The sequence below is a fragment of the Ranitomeya variabilis genome, chromosome 6 (assembly GCF_051348905.1).
Source record: "Ranitomeya variabilis isolate aRanVar5 chromosome 6, aRanVar5.hap1, whole genome shotgun sequence".
Classification (NCBI taxonomy): Eukaryota; Metazoa; Chordata; class Amphibia; order Anura; family Dendrobatidae; genus Ranitomeya; species Ranitomeya variabilis.
In genome coordinates this window covers 168,816,970-168,842,191 of record NC_135237.1, presented here as the reverse complement: position 1 = coordinate 168,842,191, position 25,222 = coordinate 168,816,970, and the positions used below count along the sequence as shown (strand labels likewise).

Here is a 25,222-nt window from a genome sequence, read left to right as displayed (position 1 = left end):
AACAGGCCAGTGTAAAAATCTACTATTAATTGTTTGATTAGTTCATATTTTATAGAACGAGGATTTAACTACTGTACTATTCTTCATAAATGACATGTTTAGTGATATAGTAGAAAAAAAATTGTTCCATGTATAAATAGGTGGTAGAAATATTGGTTCTTTTAATCTTGTTTTTAACATATAATTAGGATCAGACTGTATTTAGAAAACCACACTTGAGGATGTGATCACCTTTTATCTTTTGGCTTGTTCAATGAATTCAGGTTGAAAATGCTGAGCAAGTTGTTATGATGATTAAGATGCATTTATTCTGGCACTTTGGTATTTGTTTTTTGTGTTTCTTTATTGTTACATATAAATGTTGAATGCAGTAAGTTGTAATTTGAAAAGAAAAAAGGAAGAAACTCACACAAACATAAAATCAGATGATTCAAGGCTTAAAAAAAAAATACAAATGTGATAGATCCCAAGTTGAATCCCTGTACAAATATAAACAAGGACACAAGTAACACACATGCATGTTTTCACAATTTTAAAACATACGTTTTTTTCAGAATTGCGCATCAAAATATTTTATTTGATTTCTCCAAAACAAAATATAAAGAAACATAGTCTTGTGACATATCAAATGAAAGCCGGTACCGTTCTGAGAAAAATGATGCCTCTCCCACCTCTATATCTTAATTCTAGCCCGAGATATGATAAAAAATGTAAAGCCATACCAGGCCAAAATCCATGCTTTTTCAAAACTTTAAAAATCTGTAAAAAATTAACGGATGAAGAAAAAAATTCTAAACTTTTAATTTGTAATTAACTAAAGTTGTACTTCATAAAAACAAAAAATAAAAAAAATCTAAAGACGTAAGGTAAAAAAAATATTCATATTTGGATCACTTGATATGGAATGACCCGCCCAGCGAGGAGACGGACCGACACCGGGAGCCTCGGTAAGTATAAGGGGGGGGAGATCGGGGCACGGGGGGGGGGGCGTCGGAGCACAGGGGGGTGACATAGGAGCAGGGGGGAGCGGGCAGGAGGACGGGGGAGCGGAGCACAGGACGGAGGGGACCGGACCCCATAACGGAGGACTGGGGGGGCGATCGGTGGGGTGGGGGGGGGGGGGGGTCACTTCAGGTTTTCCAGCCATGGCCGATGATATTGCAGCATCGGCCATGGCTGGATTGTAATATTTCACCATTTTTTTAGGTGAAATATTACAAATCGCTCTGATTGGCAGTTTCACTTTCAACAGCCAATCAGAGCGATCGTAGCCACGGGGGGGTGAAGCCACCCCCCCTGGGCTGAAGTACCACTCCCCCTGTCTCTGCAGATCGGGTAAAATAGGAGTTAACCCTTTCACCCGATCTGCAGCGACGCGATCATTCCATGACGCCACATAGGCGTCATGGGTCGGATTGGCACGGGTTTTCATGACGCCTACGTGGCGTCATGGGTCGGGAAGGGGTTAAGGAAGTTCTAAAAATGCAAATACATTTTGAAATGAAATGATCTCTTACCTACAACCATAAGTGTGAATTCAAACCCCCTCTTCACAGATTTCCTGTAGACTTGATTTGGCAGATTGGCGAAGCCCACATATCCTTCAAGGTTCTTCTGTTGCTGCAGTCAATACAGAGAAAACAATATTAGGTGCTATGGGTTACAGAAAGGAAAAACTTCAGGTTTTATGTCTCTATTTTAAGGCTGGTATTTCTAGACGAACAGCTGCGCTTCTACGGAAATGTTTGTGCATATTGCAGAATAAGGGTAAGTTCACACAGGGAGTTTTTGCTGCTTTTTTTATGGTAATGTTCAGCTGCTTTTTACAATACCAGCAACGCCTATGAGATTTCAGAAATCTCATGCACACTCATTAGTTTTTTGTGTGATCAGTATTTTGTGCTTTGCTGTGTTTTTTTGGACATAGAGCATGTCACTTCTTTCAGCGTTTTTGCAGCGTTTTTTCACCCACTGACTTGAATGGGTGTTGAAAAAAATGCAGCAAAAAAGCAGGCTTCATTATTTGCTGCTTTTTTGCTGCTGAAAATCCAAAGACATTAGCATGTGCAAAGAAAAAAAAAAGCACCAAAAACGCAACAAATACGCAACAAATACGCAACAAAAAACGCACCAAAAAACGCACCAAAACCAGTGTTTTTGATGCAGCTTCTTTCCTGCCAAGAAGATCAGGTTTTGCTGCAGAAAAAGAAAGCAGCAAAAACGCCCTGTGTGAACTTACCGAGGCTGAGTGCACAAGTTGCGGTTTTTTCACTATAAAAATGCGATAAAACACATTAAAAACACATACATATGCATCGTATCATTTAGAATGCATTCTGCAATTTTTGTGCACATGATGCGTTTTTTTTGGCGAAAAAAAAAGCATCGCTGTAAAAAACGCAGCATGTTCATTAATTTTGCGGGTTTTTTGCATTTTTCCCGCTATATAATGCATTGGGAAAGCTCCGGGAAAAAAACGCATGCAGTTTTCTTGCAGAAAATGTCCGGTTTTCTTCAGGAATTTTCTGCAAGAAATTCTTACGTGTGCACATACTCTAAGGGTAAGTCGACATTGGTTCACATCATATTAAAAGGGAATGCCTAAGGTTAAAGGGAGGGCCGTACTTTCTATTCAAAGTAGAGCTATGTATTGGTATTATAGATCTGTATCTTTCAATTGAATGGGTTTGGAGTCGCAAAACCAGACAGCACATGTACAATAGTGCCATCTTTTACTTTATCTGATAGATGACCCATTCATTCCATAGCCAGTAATGAAACGAGCACAAAAATGGATTCACAGCATGATTCAAATCTCATTTCCCAATATACATACAAATCGCATTTCTGAACCAACAGCCTACAGCATCAGAGTAGGCTGCAGAAGTACAATGAACATTATATTACAGAAAAATCTATGTAAATGCTTATATGCCCAAAGAGACAAAAGTATCCTAGGAGTGATACCTTCATTCACTAACCAGAAACATTTTATATTTTCAAGCTTTGAAAACACAGAGGCTCCTTTTTTACACTAGTTTCCAAAAAACCCACAAACCCTTGCCTGAAGGCTTGCAAATATAAACATTTTTCTTGAGAGTCAATAAAAGGTATCACTCCTAGAATATTTTTGCCTTTTTGGGCATAACAGTGCTTTTACAGCAGATGGAAATACATATGTGGTAGCTGAATTGGTGCCCAGACTTTCCATAAGACAAATTTAAGGTTTTATTAGTATTTAAACTATTAACCTGAATAAATAAAAGAATGTTTTAAAATTGTCAAATGTTAAGCGTCGGGCAAAAATTAAGTTCACACTTAAACTTATTTACTATTTTAAATGATTTTACTAAATCCTGGTGGGCCCACAATGCTAAAGGAAGAAGCTTCTGGAGCACAAAGCAATAACCAGACACCTCAAGGAGTGTGAGCGGTGGATACTAAAACCTAGGGGACCGGACCAAGAGTCCGACGGTGATGAAGGTGGAGATGTCTGAAGCGAGAACATCTCTAAAGCCTGCTGACGGGACGTCCAGGTCATACACTATGCGAGAACATCTCTAAACCCTGCTGACGGGACGTCCAGGTCATACACTATGCGAGAACATCTCTAAAGCCTGCTGACGGGACGTCCAGGTCATACACTATGCGAGAACATCTCTAAACCCTGCTGATGGGACGTCCAGGTCATACACTATTCACACTTGCTGATCCTAAGGCCTATGGCCAGTGCAAGTTTCTGCAACCCGCCCGTTTGTGATCGGTGATGAAGACCAAATTCCAGCACAGACATTTCCTCACATTTTTCTGGCACAGTCACTTTTTGCATTGCATAGTTGTAGTCACGTGCATTCTAGATTTTCATCCGCTTCTCTCAATGTTCACTTTTTTATCGAGAGAAGTGGCTGGGAACCTAGTCAGCACTGGAGCGCAAATCTGCAAATCATATACCTGCGATCACATGACCGCCCACTTGTGCTGTGAACAAAACGGAAACCTGACAGTGTGTGCATCACACACTGCCATGGTCCGGCAATCTGCAGACACAGGGTAACTGCAGAAATTTGGCTGCAGACCAGAGAAACTCCTTTAAAATAGGTTCTGTAGCAATTAAACATTGATAGCATAGGTTATCCATTATTGATCGGTGGGGGTAAAAGGAAGAAGCCACAACAACACTTACAGGACAAAGTATTCATTCCAATTGGCAGTATATATAAAAGTATAAAAACTGGGTATGACATGCTCTTATACAAAATAAATATTTAATTTCTACTTTGAAAAAAGAAAAGAAAAAGAAAAGACTGTTTAGACAATCTGATACATAGTTTTTGTCCCACAGCACACAGCCCAGGTTCGCAGTGCATTTCTATGCTAGGACCAGTGTATGGCCTTTACCTCCATAGCTAAAACAATTTGCTACAAGCCTCTCCTTTTTCCTTAAGAGTATATTTAGAAGCGTTCTGTTGTGAACTTTATCACAGCTTTGGTCAAAAACTGACACATTTGATTTTCAAAAACATTGCAGTTTTGCTCCAATTACAAAAACAAATGCAAAGAACAAAAGCTAATAAATCTCCTAAACAATTCAAAACAAATCCAAAAGTCACTAAAACCCCCATACATTTTAGATATCAGGAATGCATGGGACAGATCCAGAGAGTCGTATCTGATAAATGCTACTCTCATGACCATCCTCAATGCTCGCACACGGAGCTCTCTTCCTCTCCCGACACTAAAAACAGGAAGTGACCTGACCGGAGTGAGGAGTTGTCCATGTGGTCAAGTGAGTCACATCTAGTCTTATCAGACACTAAAATAGCCTGCCCTGATCTTCTCTTCTCCTTTACAACACTGCAGTCTTATTACTGGGCAAGGTCAGAGGGCAAAAAGCAAACTACCCCAGAGAAGAATCTGTGTTGACGCTCTCCGTGATGCCTGCACCTCTGCAATTCCAGATAGGAGATAACATGCTGATCCGTGGTTGTCTCATCACAGGAACACGAAAGGCAGAATGCGCAATTTTTATAACTGAAGGGGAACTTTTAAGCTCACTACAAAATGGAGAGGCAGGTCGGCCGTCTGACCTCTGATTGCTTCATTTGTTCTCTATAGAGTTGCCAGAAAAAGACAGGCAGCCTTATAGGAAATGAATGGAGCAGAAGTCGAACAAGCGCTCATTGACGCTCCATACTGGGCATTAAAGTTCCCCATTCTGCCAACTGGTGCGGGACCCAGCGGTCTAATGCCCACCGGTCAACAAGTTATTCTATATGGTTTTAACCGGATAACTCTTCTAAAAGGCAGCAAGTAAGCAAGCATTATACTATGCATGTGAGGGAATTGTACACACATGGACAAAATTGTTGGTACCCTTCTGTTAAAGGAATAAAAACCCAGAAAAGGTGCATGTTCACTGCATCCAAAGTGCTGCCGTCTATTGAAAGCAGGTGAATCTGCATGTGTTCACTGAACCGTGTCCAATACATTCTATTGGTGAAATTTCTCTTGTGGAGACTTGCGTCTCCGCAAGATAAATAGACATGCTGCAGTCTGAAAAGAAGTGCCGCATGTTCGTCTATGTGGGTAATCCACAGGTGTCTCTAGACGCAGAGTAGGCATGGGATGTCTTGAAATCCCATCCACTATGCTGTAATATCTGGGCACTGCGGGTTGGACGCTGCACAACTAACATAACGTCAAACCCTCAGCGTTTACTGGTCCTGTGCACTTACCCTTATAGCCTTTACCTTTAATGTTTGTGTATAATTTTCTTTCTAATCTCTGGAGACAACTAACTCCTTAGCTTTCTTTGATCCATGTTCAGTGTGGCAAGCATCATGATAAACATTGTGACTAATTTTCACCCTTAACCCCTTCCCGACATGCGCCGTACTAGTACTGCTCTGCGGCAACTGAGTTCCCGCGAACCGCAGTACTAGTACGGCGGCACGATAGCATGGTCTCACGGTGACAGCTGACACCCCGCAGCAATGCCCAAGATCGTTGCGCTGATCGTGGGCATTTAACCCCTCTGACGCCGCTGTCAGTAGTGACAGCGACAGAGGGGCATCGTGCAGGGACGGGGGCTCCCTGTGCTCTCCCTCCGGAACAACGCGATACGATCGCGGTGTTCTCGAAGGAGTCCCCGGATCCAAAATGGCCGTGGGTCTCCTTCCGGGTCCTGAAGTGATGTGGCTTCCCGGCGCCTGCTGAGAACAGGCGCCGGAAAGCCTCGGGAACTGCCTGTCGGATCACTGATCTGACACAGTGCTATGCAAAGTGCCAGATCAGCGATCTGATGTAATATAGTGATGCCTCACCCTGGGACAATGTTATGAAGTAAAAAACAAAAAAAATAAAAATCCCCAAATAAAGAAAAAAATAATTAAATATTTTTTAATAAATCCATTTATGTAAATAAAAAACAAAAAACAAAAAAAATACACAAATTTGGTATCGCCGCGTCCGTAACGACCCGCTCTATAAAACTATCCCACTAGTTAACCCCTTCAGTGAACAACCCAAAAAAATAAAAAACGAGGCAAAAAACAATGCTTTATCATCATACTGCCGAACAAAAAGTGCAATAAAATGTGATCAAAAAGACGGATATAAATAACCATGGTACCACTGAAAATGTCATCTTGTCCCGCAAAAAAAAGCCCCAATACAGCGTCATCAGCAGAAAAATAAAAAAAAGTTATAGCTTTCAGAATAAAGTGATGCAAAAATAATTTTTTTTTTAATATAAAATAGATTTTATTGTGTAAAAGCGCCAAAACAAATAAAAATTTATATAAATGAGGTATCGCTGTAATCATACTAACCCAAAGAATAAAGCTGCTTTATCAATTTTACCACACGCGGAACGGTATAAACGCCCCCCCTAAAAGAAATTCAGGAATTGCTGGTTTTTGTTCATTCCGCCTCACAAAAATAGGAATAAAAAGAGATAAAATAATGTCATGTGCCCGAAAATGGTACGTCAACTCGTCCCGCAAACAAGAAGACCTCACATGACTCTGTGGGCCAAAATATGGATAAATTATACCGTGTTTCCCCGATAGTAAGACACCCCCGATAGTAAGACGTAGTGGGGGTTTTAGCAGGGTCGGCTAATGTAAGACGCACCCCGAAAGTAAGACATAGTAAACTGTGCGTTGGAAAAATATAAGCCATACCGGTAGTACCGGTACCTTTTGCTGCATTAACTGCAGGATACGGACGGATGCGGGATGCGGACGATTCAGCAATGTCTTCACTGGTAACCAGGGTAAACATCGGGTTACTAAGCGCAGGGCCGCGCTTAGTAACCCGATGTTTACCCTGGTTACCAGTGTAAATGTAAAAAAAAAAAACACATACTCACATTCCGGTGCCTGTCGCGTCCCCCGGCGTCCGCTTCCCTGCACTCCTCCTGCATCCTGTGTCAGCGCCGGCTGGCCGTAAAGCAGAGCGGTGACGTCACCGCTCTGCTTTACGGCCGGAGCTTACACAGGATGCAGGAGAAGGGCAGGGAAGCGGACGTCGGGGGACGCGACAGGCACCGGAATGTGAGTATGTGTTTTTTTGGGTTTTTTTACATTTACACTGGTAACCAGGGTAAACATCGGGTTACTAAGCGCGGCCCTGCGCTTAGTAACCCGATGTTTACCCTGGTTACCCGGGGACTTCGCATACCGTAGTTGGTCGCTGGAGAGCTGTGTGACAGCTCTCCAGCGACCACACAGCGACGCTGCAGCGATCGGCATCGTTGTCTAGATTGCTGCAGCGTCGCTAAATCTGACGGTACCTTTAGAGCGGGATGCGGACGGATCTGGAGCGGAATGAGCGGAGGGATGTGGAGGCCGCGGGAGCAGCAGTAATGTTGTCCATCAGGACCATGGGCAACATACGATACAAAAACACGCAGCCTCAGTGCCCTCATGGTAAAAACAAAAAACAACATTTTTTTCCCAATGTAAGACATACCCCGAAAGTAAGATATAGTGGGACTTTTGAGTGGTAAAAGAATGTAGGACACTGTCTTACTTTCGGGGAAACACGGTAGCTCTCAAAATGTGGTGACGCAAAAACTATTTTTTGCAATAAAAAGCGTCTCTTAGCGTGACAGCTGCCAAACAAAAACCCGCTATAAATAGTAAATTAAACCCCCCTTTATCACCCCCTTAGTTAGGGAAAATATTAAAATTAAAAAAAATGTATTTAATCCATTTTCACATTAGGGTTAGGGTTGGGGCTAACGTTAGGGTTAGGGTTGGGGCTAAAGTTAGGGTTGGGGCTAATGTTACGGTTACGGTTGGGGGTAAAGTTAGGGTTAGGGATGGGGCTAAAGTTAGGGTTTGGATTATGTTTGCGGTTGGGATTAAGGGCATGTCAGGGCTAGGGGTATGGTTAGGGTTATGGTTAAGATTAGGGCTAGGTTTAGAGTTAAGGGTGTGTTGGGGTTAGGGGTGTGGTCAGGGTTATGGTAAGGGTTGGGATTAGGGTTAGGGGTGTGCTTGGGATTAGGCTTAGGGGTGTGTTGGGGTTAGGGTTGGAGTTAGAATTAGGGGAGTTCCACTGTTTAGGCACATCAGGAGCTCTCCAAACGCGACATGGCGTCAGATCTCAATTCCATTCAATTCTGCGTTGAAAAAGTAAAATGGTGCTCCTTCCCTTCCGAGCTCTGCCGTGCGCTCAAACAGTGGTTCCCCCCAACATATGGGGTATCAGCGTACTCAGGACCAATTGGACAACAACTTTTGCAGTCCAATTTCTCCTGTTACCCTTGCAAAAAAAAAATTTGGGGGCTAAAATATCATTTTCGTGGAAAAAAATATATTTTTTATTTTCACGGCTCTGCGTTATAAACTTTGGCAAAACACTTGGGGGTTCAAAGTTCTCACAACACATCTCGATAAATTTCTTGGGGGGTCTAGTTTTCAATATGGGGTCACTTGTGGGGGTTTCTACTGTTTAGGCACATCAGGGGCTCTGCAAACGCAACGTGATGCCCGCAGACCATTCCATCAAAGTCTGCATTCGAAAACAGCGCTCCTTCCCTTCCGAGCTCAGCTCTGCCATGCGCCCAAACAGTGGTTTGACCCCACATATGGGGTATCAGGGTACTCAGGACAAATTGGACAACAACTTTTGGGGTCCAATTTCTCCTGTTACCCTTGTAAAATAAAACAAATTGGATCTGAAGTAAAAATTTTGCGAAAAAAAAGTTAAATTTCTCCTGTACAATTTCTCCTGTTACCCTTGTGAAAATAAAAAATTGCGGGCTAAAAATGGGAAAAAAATGATTTTTTAATTTTCATGGCTCTACATTCTAAACTTTAGTGAAACAATTGGGGGTTCAAAGTGCTCACCACACATCTAGATAAGTTCCTTAGGGGGTCTACTTTCCAAAATGGGGTCACTTGTGGGGGGTTTCCACTGTTTAGGCACATCAGGGGCTCTCCAAACGCGACATGGTGTCCGATCTCAATTCCAGCCAATTTTGCATTGAAAAGTCAAACGGCGCTCCTTCCCTTCCGAGCTCTGCCATGCGCCCAAACAGTGGTTTACCCCCACATATGGGTTATCAGCGTACTCAGGACAAATTGCACAACTTTTGGGGTCCAATTTCTCCTGTTACCCTTGTAAAATAAAACAAATTGGATCTGAAGTAAAAATTTTGCGAAAAAAAGTTAAATGTTCAATTTTTTTTTTAAACATGGTGAAGCACCAGAAGGGTTAATAAACTTCTTGAATGTGGTTTTGAGCACCTTTAGGGGTGCAGTTTTTAGAATGGTGTCACTTTTGGGCATTTTCTGTCACATAGGCCCCTCAAAGTCACTTCAAGTGTGAGGTGGTCCCTAAAAAATGGTTTTGCAAATTTTGTTATAAAAATGAGAAATCGCTCGTCAACTTTTAACCCTCATAACTTTGTAACAAAAAAAAATTATGCTTCCAAAATTGTGCTAATGTAAAGCAGACATGTGGGTAATGTTATTTATTAACTATTATGTATGATATGACTCTCTAATTTAAGGGCATAAAAACTAAAAATATAAAAATTGCAAAATGTTCAAAATTTCCCCAAATTTCCGTTTTTTTCACAAAAAAACACAAGTCATATTGAAGAAATTTTACCACTATCATAAAGTACAATATGTCACTAGAAAACAATCTCAGAATCACCAGGATCTGTTGAAGCGTTTCAGAGTTATGACCTCATAAAGTAACAGTGGTCAGAATTGAAAAAAATGGCCTGGTCAGGAAGTTGAAAACAGGCTTCGGGTGAAGGGGTTAAAATAGAAAAAAAAAAAAATATAAAAAGTTCAAATCACCCCTTCACCCCATTCAAAATAAAGATAAAAAAGCAAACCTACACATATTTGGTATCGCTGCGTTCAGAATCGCCCAATCTATCAATATATAAAAAAAAAAAATTAACCCAATCACTAAATGGCGTAAGGAGAAAAAGAGTCAAAACGAGGAATTACATTTTTTTGGTCAATGCAACGGGCAATCAAAAGATCGTTTCTGCACCAAAATGGTATCTTTAAAAGCCATCAGCATTTTTTTCCCATTTTGCAACACACGATATGGTAAAACCAATAATGTCGTTCAAAAGTACAACTCATCCCGCAAAAAAAAACAACAAACCCTCACATGGCCATATTGCCCGATAAATTAAAAAAAGTTATGGCTCTGGGAAGAAGGGGAGCAAAAAACGAAATCGCAAAAACGAGAATACCACAGGTCATGAAGGGGATAAAGCAATTATCCCCAACCTATTGTAGGTCAGGAGACACTAAAAGAGAAAACATCACATAGCACTCGGCTCAGTGTTATACTATGGGGCGATTGGCAGTGAGACTCGGCTCACTTGCACCCATACAAGTCTAACATCAGACTGCACTCTGATGTCATCCCAGTGCAGTCCGATATACAACGAGACAGGCAATGGAGGAGATGGAGAAATTACTTTGTCTCCTTTGCACCTGTGTTGCGATTCTCTCATGTGAGAGGATCGGAGCACAGACACTCAGCTCACGCCCGCAGCACAGCAGGAGCCGAGGGTCATTAGCATCTCACATCAGAAGCCATATGCTGGTGTGATTCCAGCCTAAAATATTATATATGTGTGACTTTCAAATTGTCTTTCTCGTATGCAAAGGAGTTGAATTGACCCAAGCATGGATACAATATTTATAAATAATCTGACCATAATGTTCTGCATATTGCCTTGTCTTTTCAGCTTGCGGTAGGCTTTTTGAGACCAAGTAATGTAGACAAACATGGTTTATCTAACTTGGAACATTTTCATCTTCTTTTCTTAAGTTCTCGAAAGATTTCCTACAATTGCCACGTCCGGTAAATTGTATGACATTTTAATTTCAATAGAAATCTGTCTGCACAATGTTCACAAACTGGAATTTAGAATGAAAATGGCGTTCAATACAAGGATTGTTGGGAATATTTTATCTATAGTTACACAGCTTTACCATTGGTTTTGTTATACACCAGTTAATTTTGTCACTTTAGGAATCACTGGGTAATTTAAAGGGGTTTTCCCACAAACAAAAGTTGATTTTAATCAATAGATCTTGGAATAATAATAATTTCCACAATTGGATGTAATTAAATAAAATGTTCCTGTACTGAGATAATCTTCTAGATATGCCCCTGCTGTGTACTGTGTAATGGCTGTATCTTCTGACCGTACAGGAACATGTTCTGATCATACCACAGCTCCTGGCAGGGAGTATACAGACATTACAGCACAGGATCGCAAATTATTCTTTGAAATAAAAGTGTTTAAAATCAGGCAGTGACATGTTTGACCTTACAAAATAAATCAGCGGTGATACCGTGATGTAATGTCTGTATACTATTTTGCTTCCCCCTACAGCTCAGGAAACGTGGTATGATCAGACCATGTTCTTGCACGGAAAACCCCTTTAACAACATTCTGTTAGAATGGTTTCACAGGTCCAACATTCACGAATCGAGTACGAGCCACAATGTCCAGACCTTCTGTGGGTCTCCTGGCCCGACCTCAAGTCAACAGACTTATATATGCCACAAGGCTGTTGAGTTAGGGTCAGCAAATCCACGGCTGGTCCAGACATGATAGTTGGTGAATGTTGTACGTGTGATACCGGTCTTAGATGTACATTTCATCACCTGATTTGTAAGCTGCGAGAGGGACAACCAAACAGGGGAACTAGATGACAAATGTCCGTTTCCCCAACAGCATCAATGAAAGTCCAATGATTTGTGAGAGGCCAGCAGTCCTCCAGAGTAAGAGCTGCTTGTTCCAGTTGCTATCTTTTGGAAACTAATAGATGGGTTTCGATTTGTGTTGACTTGGTTATTAGAACAGCCCCTTTGTCAAGAGGTTACATAGACACTTAGATTGAATAAAGGCACAAGACTGTCAAGTTCTACCTTTCTCAGATCAATAATACTTCTTTCTATCAATACTAAATAATTTAGAACCTTTAATTGCATATGTTATGAGATTGTCTAGATAACTGCATCTAGCTAGGACTGATTGATTTTGGCTAAAAATAAAATCTCAAACTTTTTTTTCATTATTATTATAGCCATTTTTTTGCCTTTAGTCTTTATTGTCTACTTTTTTGCTAAACTAAAATTGCACTTACAAATAATGCAAAATTATCATGAACGAATGTTCCTAGGTACACTCATTTCATAATCTTGCAGTCTAAACTGGCCGCCGATCACTCAAACATCGGGGGGAATGATCTTTGGTTTTCACAATAGATCATCGTTGTTTGCAGCGCATCTTCCTTTGTAAATAGGACTAACAGTGCCCAGAACAATGGCAGCCTATAATATTTTTAAGTGCGGTCTACCTCTGAAAGACTATTAAACGATCCCAAATTGGTGGTCGAATAAAGCTACCAAATCCAGGAATAGAAACCCACCTTTAGGGCAGCTAAAGTTACAATAAATCAAAACCTACTATGCTCACCTCCCCTCTGTGTCCGCCCTGCCGGTCTCTACCCTGGCCTTCAGCATTAAGGTGTGGTCACATGAAATGCAGCTGTCCTGTGCCCATACAACATAATGGACCAGCACAGAAGGCACATATAAAAGGCAGTGGGCATGGAAATGCAGAAATCCATCACACAGATCAGTCATACAATAGCTTTAAAAAAAATAGTAGGATGTCAGCGGACCCGTAATATCCTTTATTCAAGCAGGGAATAATTAAAAAAAAATTCAATGTGTCAGGTTAAAGACTTTATCAAGTCTGGTGAAGGCTAAAGCTTCAACATCACATTTGATAGTATTCCCTGGATTATTGGCATACTGACGATCATACTGCTGTCAAATCAAGCAACTGATGAAAACCAGGATACATTTTCTTACTTGAAGCAGGCCCTCGTATAAAGAGAAGAGTAGCTTGGGTAATAGAGCATAAAAGCACTGAAGGATGGGGAGGCATGTGGTACCAAGGAAGACAAGCGTGAGGGCACTACACTGTCGGACTCGGTTAATCAAGGATACTTAGCCCAAGGTTTGTAACGCACTATTTTATATCCATTCAGCTGATGCCGACAGGAGCAGATGCAGGTAGACAACTACTTTTTAACTACCCGCCTTACCTGCACTTAAAGTGAACCTGATAGCAGGTAAAGCACAGACACTGTCAGGTTGGAGTTGTTACACTGATTAAAATGATACCTGGGGTGAAGAAATCAGTGCTAGAGCCTCTTCTTGGTTTCTCTGGCTTAGAGCAGGAAGATAAGACTCTGCCCATAGTCCTGTCCGAAGCACGGGCATATCATTAGCTGAAAACTTCTAACACTGATTACACAAGGACTACAAGACAGATTTCTTCACCCCCAGTATCATTTTAATCAGTGTAATAACACCAACCTGTAGTTTTCTTTGCAAAATCCAGCTTACAGGTTCGCTTTAAACAGTCTCCAGCTTTATTAGAGACTGAGCTGCTCTGCAGCTCCAACCTCACTGTGCCTGCTCCAATTAGTGGTAACACGGGCGGGCCTAAGGCTACTTTCACACTAGTCTGTCGGTACGGGCCGTCGAAAACAGTCGGCCCAACGTACCGACGGACAGTGTGTTAAGTAGCACAACGGGTGCAGCGGATGCAGTTTTTCAACGCATCCGCTGCCCCATTGTAATGTTCGGGGAGGAGGGGGAGGAGTTCCGGCCGCGCATGCGCGGTCAGAAATGGCGGACACGACGCACAAAAAAAGTTACTGTACATGTAACTTTTTTTGTGCCGACGGTCCGCCAAAACACAACGCATCCGTCGCACGACGGATGCGACGTGTAGCAATGCGTCGATAATGTAAGTCTATGGGGAAAAAACGCATTCTGCAGACAACTTTGCAGGATGCGTTTTTTCTCCTAAACGACGCATTGCGACGTATGCAAAACTACACTAGTGTGAAAGTAGCATTAAGTACATTTTTAGATTGCAATAAAAATCTAAATCATTTAGCAATCAAATAAGCTGGATGAATTTGGTGAAAGGGCATACTGACAGGCAGGGGCGGGCTGGGCCGAGTGCAGGGGTGGGCTGGGCCGGGTGGCAAAGATGCAAATGCCCCCCGGGCCGCTCCTCAGGGCCGGCCGCCTGGTGGTGGCTGTACAGCCGCACATATCGTGCGCAGCCATGTGCGCTGCACTGTGATGCGGCCGGCAGCAGTCACAGTCGGCATACACGTCCACGCCGGGTACGGGAGCTGTGCGCGTCTGTCACCTTGACGGCTGCACAGCTCCTGCTCCCTCAATGGTCTCTCTATGCTTCCGGGTCAGGTGTCGAGCGTGCGCGATGACGTCATCGTGCACGTGCCGACATGTCCCGACCAGGACGCTAGAAGCAGAGAGGCGCTGCAGTGGAGCGAGTGGTGATGCAAGTATAATAAAAACTTATTTTTTTTTTATTAAATGGTGGGTAAATGCAAATGAAGAAGTGGGGAGGGGTGAAAGAAGGACTGCACATGATGGAATTTGGGGGGTTAAAGGAGGCTGATCATGATGGAATTTGGGGGGTTAAAGGAGGCTGCACATGATGGAATTTGGGGGGTTAAAGGAGGCTGCACATGATGGAATTTGGGGGTTAAAGGAGGCTGCACATGATGGAATTTGGGGGGTTAAAGGAGGCTGCACATGATGGAATTTGGGGGGTTAAACGAGGCTGCACATGATGGAATTTGGGGGTTAAAGGAGGCTGCACATGATGGAATTTGGGAGGGTTAAAGGAGGCTGCACATGATGGAATTTGGGGGTTATGGAGACTGCACATGATGAAGGGAAGTGGGGCCAAACATGATGGAATTTGGGGGTTAAGGAGACTGCACATGATGAAGGGAATTGGGGCCAAACATGATGGAATTTGGGGATTAAAGGAGGCTGCACATGATGAAGGGGGAATGGGGCCGCACATGATGGAATGTGGGGGTTAAAGGAGGCTGCACATGATGAAGGGGGAGTGGGGCCGCACATGATGGAGTTTGGGGGTTAAGGGACTGCACATGAGGTGAGTGGGGCCGCACATGATGGAATTTGGGGGTTAAGGAGGACTGCACATGATGAAGGAGGAGTTGGGCTGCACATGATGAAGTGGGGGAGTTGGGCTGCACATGATGGAGTGGGGGTAAGGGGGGCTGCACATGAAGTGGGAGGTAAGGGGGACTGCACATGATGGGGGACTCGTAAGCTTGCAATCTATGAGGTTGCATAATAACCAATTATATATTGATTGTGAGTGGACCTCTGTATTCAGATGTGTAGTGTAGAAGAAAGGGAAAAAGTGGGGAATGTGCTCTGGAAGCTGTGCTCTATGTAACTGTGTTATTTTATGCAGAGGCGAGTCCTGGCTGGAAGAAGCGACGGCAGTCTGTGCTGCATGAATGAGAAAAGCAAAGATGAAGGACTTCAGCTACAGATGTCACTGGTGAGTCAGTGTGTTACCTATACACTGACACTATACACTGTATACTATATACATAGCTCCTGTGTATAATGTCACTGGCAGTGGTGATCACTGTATTACCTGTACACTGGCACTTTTTACAGAGCTCCTGTGTATAATGTCACTGGTGATCCCTGTGTTACCTGTACACTGACACTATATGCAGAGCTCCTGTGTATAATGTCACCAGTGATCACTGTATTACCTGTACACTGACAGTAAATACAGAGCTCCTGTATACAATAGCACTTAGTATTGTGTTTTTTTTTAAATTAATGATCAGTTGTGAAGAAACCAGATTGTATCTTAATTTCCCAGACAACCATGTTTTTGCAAAAACCAGGGGAGCTGGCTATATTGGCTTGTGAATTTGGGTGTTTGAGTCTGGTGGGTCAAGAGGACAGACTTGCCAACTGTGTAAGTCTGTAATAGTGACTGTACATTGAGTGTGTTAAGCTTTGTTTATTGATGTGTGCTTATATGCCAATAGTGCTACTTACAGTCATGGCCAAAAGTATTCACACCCCTGCAATTCTGTCAGATAATACTCATTTTCTTTCTGATTGCGAACACAAATTCTTTGGTATTATTATCTTCATTTAATTTGTCTTAAATGAAAAACACAAAAGAGAATGAAGCAAAAAGCAAAACATTGATCATTTCACACAAAACTCCAAAAATGGGCCAGACAAAAGTATTGGCACCCTCAGCCTAATACTTGGTTCACAACCTTTAGCCAAAATAACTGTGACCAACCGCTTCCGGTAACCATCAATGAGTTTCTTACAATGCTCTGCTGGAATTTTAGACCATTCTTCTTTGGCAAACTGCTCCAGGTCCCTGGTATTTGAAGGGTGCCTTCTCCAACATGCCATTTTTAGATCTCTTCACAGGTGTTCTATGGGATTCAGGTCTGGACTCATTGCCTGCCACCTTAGAAGTCTCCAGTGCTTTCTCTCAAACCATTTTCTAGTGTTTTTGAAGTGTGTTTTGGGTCATTGTCCTGCTGGAAGACCCATGACCTCTGAGGGAGAAACAACTTTCTCACACTGGGCCCTACATTATGCTGCAAAATGTGTTGGTAGTCTTCAGACTTCATAATGCCATGCACACGGTCAAGCGGTCCAGTGCCAGAGGCAGCAAAGCAACCGCAAAACATCAGGGAACCTCCGCCATGTTTGACTGTAGGGACCGTGTTCTTTTCTTTGAATGCCTCTTTTTTCTCCTGTAAACTCAATGTTGATGCCTTTGCCCAAAAAGCTCTACTTTTGTCTCATCTGACCAGAGAACATTCTTCCAAAACGTTTTAGGCTTTTTCAGGTAAGTTTTGGCAAACTCCAGCCTGGCTTTTTTATGTCTTGGGGTAAGAAGTGGGGTCTTCCTGGGTCTCCTACCATACAGTCCCTTTTCATTCAAACGCCGACGGATAGTACGGGTTGACAATGTTGTACCCTCGGACTGCAGGGCAGCTTGAACTTGTTTGGATGTTAGTCGAGGTTCTTTATCCAACATCCGCACAATCTTGTGTTGAAATCTCTTGTCAATTTTTCTTTTCCGTCCACATCTAGGGAGGTTAGCCACAGTGCCATGGGTTTTAAACTTCTTGATGACAACTGCGCACGGTAGACACAGGAACATTCAGGTCTTTGGAGATGGACTTGTAGCCTTGAGATTGCTCATGCTTCCTCACAATTTGGTTTCTCAAGTCCTCAGACAGTTCTTTGGTCTTGTTTCTTTTCTCCATGCTCAATGTGGTACACACAAGGACACAGGACAGAGGTTGAGTCAACTTTAATCCATGTCAACTGGCTGCAAGTGTGATTTAGTTATTGCCAACACCTGTTAGGTGCCACAGGTAAGTTACAGGTGCTGTTAATTACACAAATTAGAGAAGCATCACATGATTTTTCGAACAGTGCCAATACTTTTGTCCACCCCCTTTTTTATGTTTGGTGTGAAATTATATCCAATTTGGCTTTAGGACAATTCTTTTTGTGTTTTTTTCATTTAAGACAAATTAAATGAAGATAATAATACCAAAGAATTTGTTTTTGCAATCATTTTCAGGAAGAAACTGAGAATTATCTGACAGAATTGCAGGGGTGTGAATACTTTTGGCCATGACTGTAATCCCATCACCATTGTTTACCTTATCTTGATGTTGGACTGAAAGACCCTGGGTAATTCTAAAAATAGCTTACATACCTTGGGTATAAAAAGACTCAGATCACATCCTGGGAGACTGAAGTAATACAGAGCTACCAGCCAGACATTCTGAAAACCACCCAACAGACAAGAGAAAGGACTGCAGCTAATTCATCATGGCACCATCATGAGGGACACTGATCTAGGATTCTATAGGATACAACCTAGGGGTTTTCGGCTCCGGTTGGAAGGACACAGATCTGATCCAGTGACCATCTCTGCACCATGGATATGTTTGGAGAAAGCCAGGGTTGGGACCCGCTGGTTGCCTGGTTCCATGGAGATGGTCAGATAAGCCAGGTGGTGACTCTCGTGTCAACTGGCTTTGGACCTTGTATGGACTCTATGGACAGTTCTTGGTCATCTCCCTATGCTTGTCGTTACCCCTTCTCTGTGCGTTCATCCACAGATGGAGTAGCGACCCTGGGAGCTCTGACATAACATCTACCATTGTCTCGACGAGTCAGCGGAAGGGTGAGGCCCTGTGGTGTCCACCATCTTGGGGTGGTTGGTGGGAGTGTTCTGTTTCCTATTGTGTGCTGTGGTTCAATAAAGTATTGCCACACTGTTTCACCTTAACCTTGTGTTGTCTGTGTAGTTTATTGCCTACTGGGAGATAGAGCGGGCGTTCAGTGGTATGAGCCGTGGTCCATGCAGTCTTGCTAAAGACAGCCGGGCCAGCAGACCAGAGCACCCACTGAACCCGTTTCTCCACAATTGGTGGCAGCAGACCATTGATGAGGCATGCACAGCAGGTTTTGGATGCCACTATATCCAAACCCACCAAATCGGCCTTGGGAAGAGGATCAGAGTGGCTATATGACCTCAACAAGAAATGGAAACTACAGATGTTCCAGCTTCAACGGATTTAATAGAATTTAATAAAGGAGCTACAAAATGTGGAGGAAGCCATGCGTGGACCCATTGGATACCAGTGGTTGCTCTTCAATTGTGTATGGAGTTTGTTTTCGTGGGGAGCATGTGGAATATGCTCTAGGGAAACTGGATGATCGGAAGCCTATCACGTCTGGTTAATTAAGATGGGGGAGGAATGTGAAGAAACCAGATTGTATCTTAAAGGGAACCTGTCACCATGTTTTTGGAAGATGGGATAAAAATAGCGTTAAATAGGGGCAGAGGTGGGCGTTACATTAGTGTGTTTGTTATGCGTTTATTACCCACCTAAGTTGCCGAAATACCTTTGCAAAGTCTCCGTTTTCGCCTGTCAATCAGGCTAGTCTGGTCAGATGGGCGTTGTCTTCCCCCAGATTTTGCGTAGTTTTCCGTTGGTGGCGTAGTGGTGTGCGCATGCCCAAGGTCCCGAATCCTCTGCCAGGGGATTTCAAAGAGCGCGGTGTCCGTTATTGCATTGGTGATCGGTGGGCGCGGCCATCTTCCTTTGGCCGCGCGTGCGCAGAAGCGGCGCTCTGCTGGCCGAGGCATCAGGAAAATGGCCGCGGGATGCCGCGCGTGCGCAGATGGATATCGCGGCGGCCATTTTCCTGAAGCCGCGGCCAGCAGAGCGCCGCGGCAAGCAGAGCGCCGCTTCTGCGCACGCGCGGCCAAAGGAAGATGGCCGCGCCCACCGATCACCAATGCAATAACGGACACCGCGCTCTTTGAAATCCCCTGGCAGAGGATTCGGGACCTCGGGCATGCGCACACCACTACGCCACCAACGGAAAACTAAACAAGATCTGGGGGAAGACAACGCCCATCTGACCAGACTAGCCTGATTGACAGGCGAAAACGGAGACTTTGCAAAGGTATTTCGGCAACTTAGGTGGGTAATAAACGCATAACAAACACTCTAATGTAACGCCCACCTCTGCCCCTATTTAACGCTATTTTTATCCCATCTTCCAAAAACGTGGTGACAGGTTCCCTTTAATTTCCCAGACAACCATGTTTTTGCAAAAACCAGGGGAGCTGGCTTTTTGTCTGTATATTGGCTTGTGAATTTGGTTGTTTGCGTCTCATGGGTCAAGAGGACAGGCTTGCCAACGGATATACTATCTAACATACTGTGTAAAGGTACCTTCACACGAAACGACATCGCTAGCGATCCGTGACGTTGCAGCGTCCTGGCTAGCGATATCGTTTCGTTTGACACGCAGCAGCGATCAGGATCCTGCTGTGATGTCGCTGGTCGCTGAATAAAGTCCAGAACTTTATTTGGTCGTCCGATCGCTGTGTATCGTTGTGTTTGAAAGCAAAAGCAACGATACCAGCGATGTTTTACACTGGTAACCAGGGTAAACATCGGGTTACCAAGCGCAGGGCCGCGCTTAGTAACCCGATGTTTACCCTGGTTACCAGCGTAAAAGTAAAAAAAACAAACAGTACATGCTCACCTGCGCGTCCCCCAGCGTCTGCTTCCTGACACTTACTGAGCGCCGGCCCTAAAGTGAAAGTGAAAGCACAGCGGTGACGTCACCGCTGTGCTGTTAGGGCCGGAGCTCAGTCAGTGTCAGGAAGCAGACGCTGGGGGACGCGCAGGTGAGCATGTACTGTTTGTTTTTTTTACTTTTACGCTGGTAACCAGGGTAAACATCGGGTTACTAAGCGCGGCCCTGCGCTTAGCAACCCGATGTTTACCCTGGTTACCCGGGGACCTCGGCATCGTTGGTCGCTGGAGAGTGGTCTGTGTGACAGCTCTCCAGCGATCAAACAGCGACGCTGCAGCGATCGGCATCGTTGTCGCTATCGCTGCAGCGTCGCTTCGTGTGAAGGTACCTTAAGTCTGTAATAGTGACTGTACATTGAGTGTGTTAAGCTTTGTTTATTGATGTGTGCTTATATGCTAATAGTGCTACTTAATCCCATCACCATTGTTTACCTTACCTTGATGTTGGACTGAAAGACCCTGGGTAATTCTAAAAATAGCTTACATGCCTTGGGTATAAAAAGACTCAGAGATCACATCCTGGGAGACTGAAGTAATACAGAGCTACCAGCCAGACATTCTGAAAACCACCCAACAGACAAGAGAAAGGACTGCAGCTAATTCATCATGGCACCATCATGAGGGACACTGATCTAGGATTCTATAGGATACAACCTAGGTGTTTTCGGCTCCGGTTGGAAGGACACATCTGATCCAGTGACCATCTCTGCACCATGGATATGTTTGGAGAAAGCCAGGGTTGGGACCCGCTGGTCGCCTGGTTCCATGGAGATGGTCAGATAAGCCAGGTGGTGACTCTCGTGTCAACTGGCTTTGGACCTTGTATGGACTCTATGGACAGTTTTTGGTCATCTCTCTCCCTATGCTTGTCATTACCCCTTCTCTGTGCATTCATCCACAGATGGAGTAGCGACCCTGGGAGCTCTGACATGTCATACTGGAAATACATGGAGACACAGTGATCTTTTATATGCGCCAATGTGACCCTGGGAGCTCTGACATGTCATACTGGAAATACGTGGAGACGCAGTGATATTTTACATGCGCCCATGTAACCAAACAATTACAGCCATGGTGAGATTGTTCTGTTTGCTATTGTGTGTTGTGGTTCAATAAAGTATTGCCACACTGTTTTACCTTAACCCTGTGTTGTCTGTGTAGTGTATTGCCCACGGGGAGATAAAAGCGGGCGTTCAGTGGTATGAGCCGTGGTCCATGCAATCTTGCTAAAGACAGCCGGGCCAGCGGACGAGAGCACCCACTGACCCCGTTTCTCCACATCAGTATTGTAGTATTCAGTCACTATGTGGTGGTAATATGTGGTCTGGTCATGGTGTGGCGGTATTTGTTCCTTGTATGTGGTATTACTGGTCATCATGTGGTGGTAATATGTGGTCTGGACATGGTGCGTTGGTATTTGTTTAGTGATGAGCAAGCATACTCGTTACTCGACATTTCCCGAGCACGCTCGGGTGTCCTCCGAGTATTTTTTAGTGCTCGGAGATTTAGTTTTCATCGCCGCAGCTGAATGATTTACATCTCTTAGCCAGCATAAGTACATGTGGGGATTCCCTAGCAACCAGGCAACCCCCACATGTACTTATGCTGGCTAACAGATGTAAATCATTCAGCTGTGGCGCTGAAAACGAAATCTCCGAGCACTAAAAAATACTCGGAGGACACCCGAGCGTGCTCGGGAAATCTTGAGTAACGAGTATACTCGCTCATCACTATATTTGTTCCTTGTAAGTGGTATTATTCAGTCACTATGTGGTGGTAATGTGTGGTCTGGTCATGGTGTGATGATATTTGTCCCTTGTACTGTATGTGGTATTTATGGTTGTTTAAAACAAAATGTAAATGTATGTCACTCATTCCCTTAAAGAAAAATCCATAAAAATATATTTATTTTTAATAGTTTAGAGTAGAGTAGGGCCCGGCCAAAAGAGTCTACCGTGTCGTGGTGTCAACTTAAAAATTCTTTTGGCCAGAACAAAAGCTGCTGATTATGAGTGTGATCTGGTGTTTGATGGGAACTGTTAATATCTGATCAATGAGGATGTGGTGGAGAAGTTGAGTTTTTCCAAGAATGAGCAGTGGGACAGTGGAGGTGGAAGCAGTGGGACAGTGGAGGTGGAGCTGGTGTGGAGCCTGGGCGGAGTCTCAAGGGAACCCGAAAATGTTGCCAGTATGGGGCCCCGAAATTCCTAGTAGAAACCCTGGTCTGTCTCATAAGCTGCAGAACGCAGCTTCCTGAGACTTCAGTGTGCTCACTCAGGCGGCGCGATGCCATTATTGCTTCATGCTGCTCTGCGGACCGGAACAGAAAAATATGGGGGAGAACTGGGGCCATCCTACTGTATATATGGGGAGAACTGGGGTGATCATTCTAGATATTTGGGGAGACCTGGGGCCATCAGTATATATATATATATATATATATATATATATATATATATATATATATATATATATATATATATATATATATATATATATATATGCAACTTGTGCCATCGTCCTATATTTATGGTGGGAACTGGGGCCATCACACTACATATACCATATATGTGGGGCTGTGGGGACCATCATACTATATATGTGGGGCGGTGGGATACCTTCACACTATATATATCATCATACATCATATGTGGGCTGTGGGGCCACCATATTCCATATAGGGGGCTGCAGGGACATGATACTATATATAGAGGGGATGCGGGATCATCATACTATATATAGGAAGCTGTGAGGTACATAATATTGCAAATAGAGAGCTGTAGGGGACCATCATACTATGTATCTCTGTAGTAAGCTCTGTTCTGCTCCCATATTTCTGTAGGAAGCTCTGTTTTGCTCCCATATCTCTGTAGTAAGCTCTGTTCTGCTCCCATATCTCTGTAGTAAGCTCGGTTCTGCTCCCATATCTCCGGAGTAAGCTTGGTTCTGCTACCATATCTATGCAGCAAGCTCCATTCTGTTCCCATATCTATGAACCAGCCTGTTTTTGAAGCCTGTTATCTCTGCTACTTTTATGTAGTGGCCAGAGATTATTAGGGAAAAGGAGGGCCACCGCAACTGAAGGGCCACTGCCTTGTGATTGCCCCCCAGGCTGAAAAATGCCAGCCAGCCCCTGCTGACAGGGAATTTAAATTGTGAGCCCCATTGGGGACATCGATGATAATGTGTGCAAACTGTAAAGCGCTGCGGAATATGCTAGGGCTATATAAAAATAAAGATTATTATTATTATTATTATTATTATTATTATTATTATTATTAAAGGGAAAAGGTCACCAGGAATAACACTGTTAACCTGCAGATATGTGCTTTTATCTGGTGAATGTAGTGGGGAGAAAATGATCTTTCATGGTCTCCCCTCCAGCATTCGGTATTCAGTCATAGAGGTGATGCGGCGCAGGTTCAGTCACCGCTCTGAGTATACAGAGCAGCCGCTGTAACCGCGCACCCGGTCTTGACTGACAGCCGGCCGCAATGTTAGAGCCAGTGTCAGTCAGGGCCAGGGTGCGTGGTTACAGTGGCCGCTCTGTATACTCATAGCGGTGACTGAATCTGCGCCGCACCCTGAGTGAAACAAAATACTGGCGGGGAGACTGAAGATCATTTTCTCCCCGCTGCAGTCGCTGTGTGCAGGCGCCAGATGGCATCATAACACTGTTAACCAACAGATTAACCCCATATCTGCTAGCGTTATTCCTGGTGACAGGATCCCTTAAAGGGAACCTGTCACCCCCAAAATCGAAGGTGAGCTAAGCCCACCGGTATCAGGGGCTTATGTACAGCATTCTGGAATGCTGTAGATAAGCCCCCGATGTATCCTGAAAGATGAGAAAAAGAGGTTAGATTATACTCACCCAGGGGCGGTCCCGTCCGATGGGCGTCGTGGTCCAGGGTCTCCCATCTTCTTACGATGACGTTCTCTTCTTGTATTCACGCTGTGGCTGAGGCGCAGGCGTACTTTGTCTGCCCTGTTGAGAGCAGAGTAAAGTACTGCAGTGCGCCGGGCCTCTCTGACCTTTCCCAGCGTCTGCGCACTGCAGTACTTTGCTCTGCCCTCAACAGGGCAGACAAAGTACGCCTGCGCCGGAGCCGCAGCATGAAGACAAGAACAGGACGTCATCGTAAGAAGATGGGAGGCCCCGGACCGGACCACGACGCCCATCGGAACTGGGTGAGTATAATCTAACCTCTTTTTCTCATCTTTTAAGATACATCAGGAGTTTATCTACAGCATTACAGAATGCTGTAGATAAGCCCCTGATGCCGTAGGCCTTAGCTCACCCTCGATTTTGGGGGTGACAGGTTCCCTTTAAAGCACCCAGCCTTGCATTTACATCTGAATGCTGTCAGAATATCCCCCATCACTTCCTATTGGGCTCGGGCATTTTCATAGTTCATCGACATACACACTTGGTTCAGTATAGCATGTAGACAAATACAAGAAGGAATTCAAGTCAATGTGCGCTGTGTATAGGAAACATCACAGTATTTACCAACTAGCTCAGAAACACATGCATGCTGAGGGAAAAACTGACAAAAATGCAGAACAGAAGTCATATATTTCATATAATGGCTAGAAATACTGTCATTTATGTACAAACAGAAAAGTTTTAAGTGTCCCCAAGCTCTTTTACA

The 25,222-nt window shown here is 43.9% G+C and overlaps 1 protein-coding gene across 6 annotated transcripts in view; it reads right to left on the bottom strand.

Annotated features, from left to right (window-relative positions):
• The window catches only part of SEPTIN7 (septin 7), a 127,135-nt gene that overhangs the window by 70,952 nt on the left and 30,961 nt on the right, over window positions 1-25,222 (bottom strand). For 4 of the 6 annotated variants that reach the window (XM_077269227.1, XM_077269229.1, XM_077269224.1 and 1 more), the window contains one exon: window positions 1,518-1,620. In XM_077269227.1, coding sequence (XP_077125342.1) covers window positions 1,518-1,527 — 10 coding nt within the window. In that variant the 5' untranslated portion in view covers window positions 1,528-1,620. Of the gene's footprint in view, window positions 1-1,517; window positions 1,621-2,143; window positions 2,191-25,222 lie in introns of those variants that run through there. The other 2 variants (XM_077269230.1, XM_077269228.1) reach the window with 2 other exon arrangements.